Source organism: Vollenhovia emeryi, unplaced genomic scaffold (genome assembly GCF_000949405.1).
Source record: "Vollenhovia emeryi isolate VEMERY1.0 unplaced genomic scaffold, V.emery_V1.0 DF940307.1, whole genome shotgun sequence".
In the NCBI taxonomy this organism is placed as follows: domain Eukaryota; kingdom Metazoa; phylum Arthropoda; class Insecta; order Hymenoptera; family Formicidae; genus Vollenhovia; species Vollenhovia emeryi.
This window is the reverse complement of record NW_011966059.1, coordinates 301-4,088: the sequence shown is the minus strand read 5'-3', so window position 1 is coordinate 4,088 and position 3,788 is coordinate 301. Positions and strand designations below refer to the sequence as shown.

At 33.6% G+C, this 3,788-nt stretch overlaps 1 protein-coding gene across 1 annotated transcript; it reads right to left on the bottom strand.

The window, feature by feature from the left end:
• Nucleotides 1-941: 941 nt before the first annotated feature.
• Nucleotides 942-3,219, bottom strand: LOC105556135 (putative gustatory receptor 2a). The gene is made up of 6 exons (XM_012003205.1): nucleotides 3,051-3,219; nucleotides 2,863-2,972; nucleotides 1,687-2,262; nucleotides 1,520-1,585; nucleotides 1,352-1,444; nucleotides 942-1,178 (listed from the first exon to the last, which is right to left on the bottom strand). Exons 1-6 carry the CDS (start codon nucleotides 3,217-3,219, stop codon nucleotides 1,137-1,139), a joined length of 1,056 nt encoding a protein of 351 aa, XP_011858595.1. The 3' UTR covers nucleotides 942-1,136.
• Nucleotides 3,220-3,788: the final 569 nt, after the last annotated feature.

Genomic DNA, 3,788 nt, shown 5'->3' with positions numbered 1-3,788 from the left:
GTTCGAAGTTAAACGCAGTGCTTAAAAATAAACGTGTTTTGGATAAATAACTTTTGAATAAATAACTTATTAATTCAAAACTCCAAAACACGTTTATTTTTAAGCACTGCATTTAATTTCGAACAAGATCCGGATCCGAACAAGATCCGGATATCCGGATTTTCACTTAAATCGAATATTTTATCTCGGATCTATCTCTATCTCGGATATCCGGATACCCGGATAAACAGATAATCGTCATCACTACTATTATTATGTGGCGTATAATAATTACTAAAACTCTTATAGATATAGTTGAAAGCATTAAGTATTATAAGTTTTAGTAATTATTACAAGTCGCATAATAGTTCAATAATAGCTATTACAAATTATGTAATAGATAAATAATTATTATCAATTTTAATATAATTAATTTGTTATTATTAAAATAAGTTTAAATATAAAAGTGAATAAAAAACCCGTTAGATTTTACGAAATGAAATAAGAATACCTTTTATTTTCGAAAAAGATGTAGAGTACCGACGTGGTATCAAGAAATCAGTTGCATTATTTTAAAGATCTTCACTAAATACAAAAATAATTATTACAACTTATTTACCTCGGAAGAGTGATATAAAAGTTATTTAAGAACAAAGCGTCAGAAATTTGCATTTCAAAGACTAATATCTCGGTAAGGAAGCAAATTGTATTATAAGAAGAAAATTTTATAGGAATTTTTAGGGTCACTTCTTACATACTCTACATGTCCATGAGAGATTGCCAGAATTTACTGGGACACCCCGTATATATTTGCGGTATGTCAATTAATGAAATGTAACAACGGCATTTATCTAAAGATGTAAGTTGCGTGTTATGGTTTTTGTTTCACATCGAATCACGCAACGCTCACGTCAACGTTTATAAAGTCGATAAAAAATCATAATTTTGTTACAGCAACGTGCATTAAGCTTGTTTGGAATCTGTGTCACAAGATACCATCATCTTGTCGGTTAATAAATTTAGACGATCGTTAAACCTGGTATACACTTTTGCATAGTTGTCGTATGTGGCGCTTTACAATGACTTTTGTTATTAAATTTACATTTGTTTTACTGGAATATGCAGATATATATGCAATAAATATTTTGGCCAAAAGATCACACCAGTATTATGAAATAAGTAGTTATTGCCGCAACAATCTGAAAAGTTTGAAAAAATTCAATAAAAGCAACAAGTATGTATTTTATAAAATTATTACTTTCATGGATAATAGAAATTTTAACTTCTTATAAAAATTAATTAATTAGAGTCAACGCTTATCTTAAATTCAATTTAAATTAATTTAATTAATTCACAGTGAAACGTTACTTACGGATTGAAAAAAGGGCAAATCAATTATGAAAAATCCTGCCGCATCGAAAGACACGCGATAATGTAAGAAATACGTCAACGTACTAATTTTAGCCTAAAATGTAAAAATAAGTTAAAGTCACACGAACAGATCTTTACTCTTAAATAATTGCGCTTCTTAGATAATTACCATTGTTTTTCCCGGATTAACAAACACGGTCATACCTTTGTTCAAGACACACGCGATGTTGTTTGCCTGAAATATACCAATTTAATAATGATTCTCTCATTAAATGTAAGTAAATAAGGCAAGATTCTTTAAAAACAAATGTCTTAAATAAATTGAAAACTTTGCACCTCTTCGGCTGTTTGATGACAAATTATGCATATAAGTAGCAAGAGCATCAACGGAGGACCGACATTAGTGCTGGCTATCAATAGGCTTTCCTCCCGAAAGAAACTAATGTTCGCAACAATGCACATCATGAGATATGCTATGCAAGATAATTGAGAATTTCTGTAAATATTATTGAAAGCTACGTGAGCGTCATAAAGCATCAAATGCATAATTTTTACATCCGATATATCTATTGTGTTTGATTCACGTCGCTTTTCGTCCCACGACACATTCGCCGCGATATTCTTGTTCAGATGTTTGAAGCGTTCCAACACCTTGTACAACAAGATAAACTGTTCCAGAAAAAAATACATATGTAAGATTATTGCGTAAGTATTTGATAGGAAGAAGACGTAGTCGCTCGGAAATTTTACTATCTCTATATATGTCGCGTATATAAGTAACAGAATAACGAAGGTTATCAAAAGTGTAACGATCCAAATTATCCATGCGCTATCCGTTCTTTTGTTCTTTATTCGTGCCGCTTTATAGTCGTAAGCGTCCAATCGGTCGAAAATCTGTGGAGAAAGTAGACATTAGGACCCACACAGCACAGAAAGATTGCAGGAAGATTGCAGAAATGTTACATTGCAAGATTGCAATATTGCAGCAACGTTGCGCAACATTGCTGCAATGTTGAAATGTCTGCCCTCAGAGAGATTGCGGTGCAATATTTTTGGAATAATTTGTTGTTGTTGTACATAAGCAGAGAATTTACTAATTACGTATGCATCCGGGCCTTTTTCAATACACAGCAAGCTATTGCGAAGCAACTTAAGAAGATTATGTCGCTTCGCAATAGATGGAGATTGCGAGCAACACCGCACTGATCAAGTACTTAATAATTCGCGTATTATTGGTATCAACGAAAATAACATTATAAAATTCTCGTAATTAGAAAAATTTTTTAAATAGAAAATATAGTATTTTTATTATTTTTGAAACATCGCTGCAATATTGTTATTGAAAGTTTGCAATTTTATATCCCTGCAATGTCTCTGCAAGATTGCAACGTTTCTGTAATGTAATTGCAACCATCTGTGCTGTATGGGGAACGACGAAAGAAAAGTGAAAAAGAAAAATCATCTGCGTTTCGCGGCGAAAATTCATTCGTAGCTTTGTCTCATCTTGCTCACCTTAATGAAGTCATTTTGCGAAGAATAAGCAGTAATAGTCACAGTACTCATGCTTATATATCCGGTAATATGTTTCGAGAATCGTACTATTGTTACGAGATCAAAATCTTCTTCAATATCAATAAGAAAAATGTCGACCATATAATAAGAGAACAAAATGAAGATGCTTATCCAAAAAACGCATATACCGTAAGTGGGCCAGGGGCAATGTTTCACTGTACCTCCCGTGACATCATTGGCAAACAATCCGCATACTTTGAACAGTAGTAGATACGGTTTTATGCGTTCGGCGCAGCTTTCAGCAGCACCCTGTTTAGACGAGTGTCGTTTTAACACGCGTCTCTTTGATAGGCGCATGTTTTCGGAGAAAAATCTCATTTCTCGCGAATAGTCTCGACAAACGTTAAATATCTGATGCTCGTTAATTAAAGAGATGTTGCGTTCCAAGCGTTGAATGCACCGTACAAGAAAAGTATACTGTCATCGAGCGCACTTGTAAACCGTCAGGCGGTCCGCATAAAACTATGTTGCATTGTTCACCTCTACGCGCCGATAACTCTTACGGCATTACATCCCTGCATACGATAATTTTGATTTGAATAATCAATCAGGAGGAGCTCAAGAACTTCCACGAGTTATTCGTATCATCGTGCAATCGAATATTATTGCGACTACTATTAAGATTAGGATCATAAATCGATTTTTACAAAAGCATAAATATTAACAAAAAGTGTTATTTTTAAATTATTAGAAGGTACAAATTCTACCGGGTGAGTCGTAAAGGCTGTTCCAACCTTTTACCGTAAGAGGCGAATTACCGACTGCAACGGTAGCCAACTCGAAAAAAGTGGATTAAATCTCGTTCCACGTGTCTCAATCATGTAATATTTAACTACATTTCTCGAGAAATAATGTTGCAATCGGTA

Coding starts and splice junctions, on each gene's coding strand:
- LOC105556135 (XM_012003205.1), bottom strand. CDS start 3,219: ATGCGCCTATCAAAGAGACGCGTGTTAAAACGACACTCGTCTAAACAG. Junction 2,263..2,862: donor CGCAAAATGACTTCATTAAG/GTGAGCAAGATG, acceptor TGTGGGTCCTAA/TGTCTACTTTCTCCACAGAT. Junction 1,586..1,686: donor GTCATCAAACAGCCGAAGAG/GTGCAAAGTTTT, acceptor GGTATATTTCAG/GCAAACAACATCGCGTGTGT.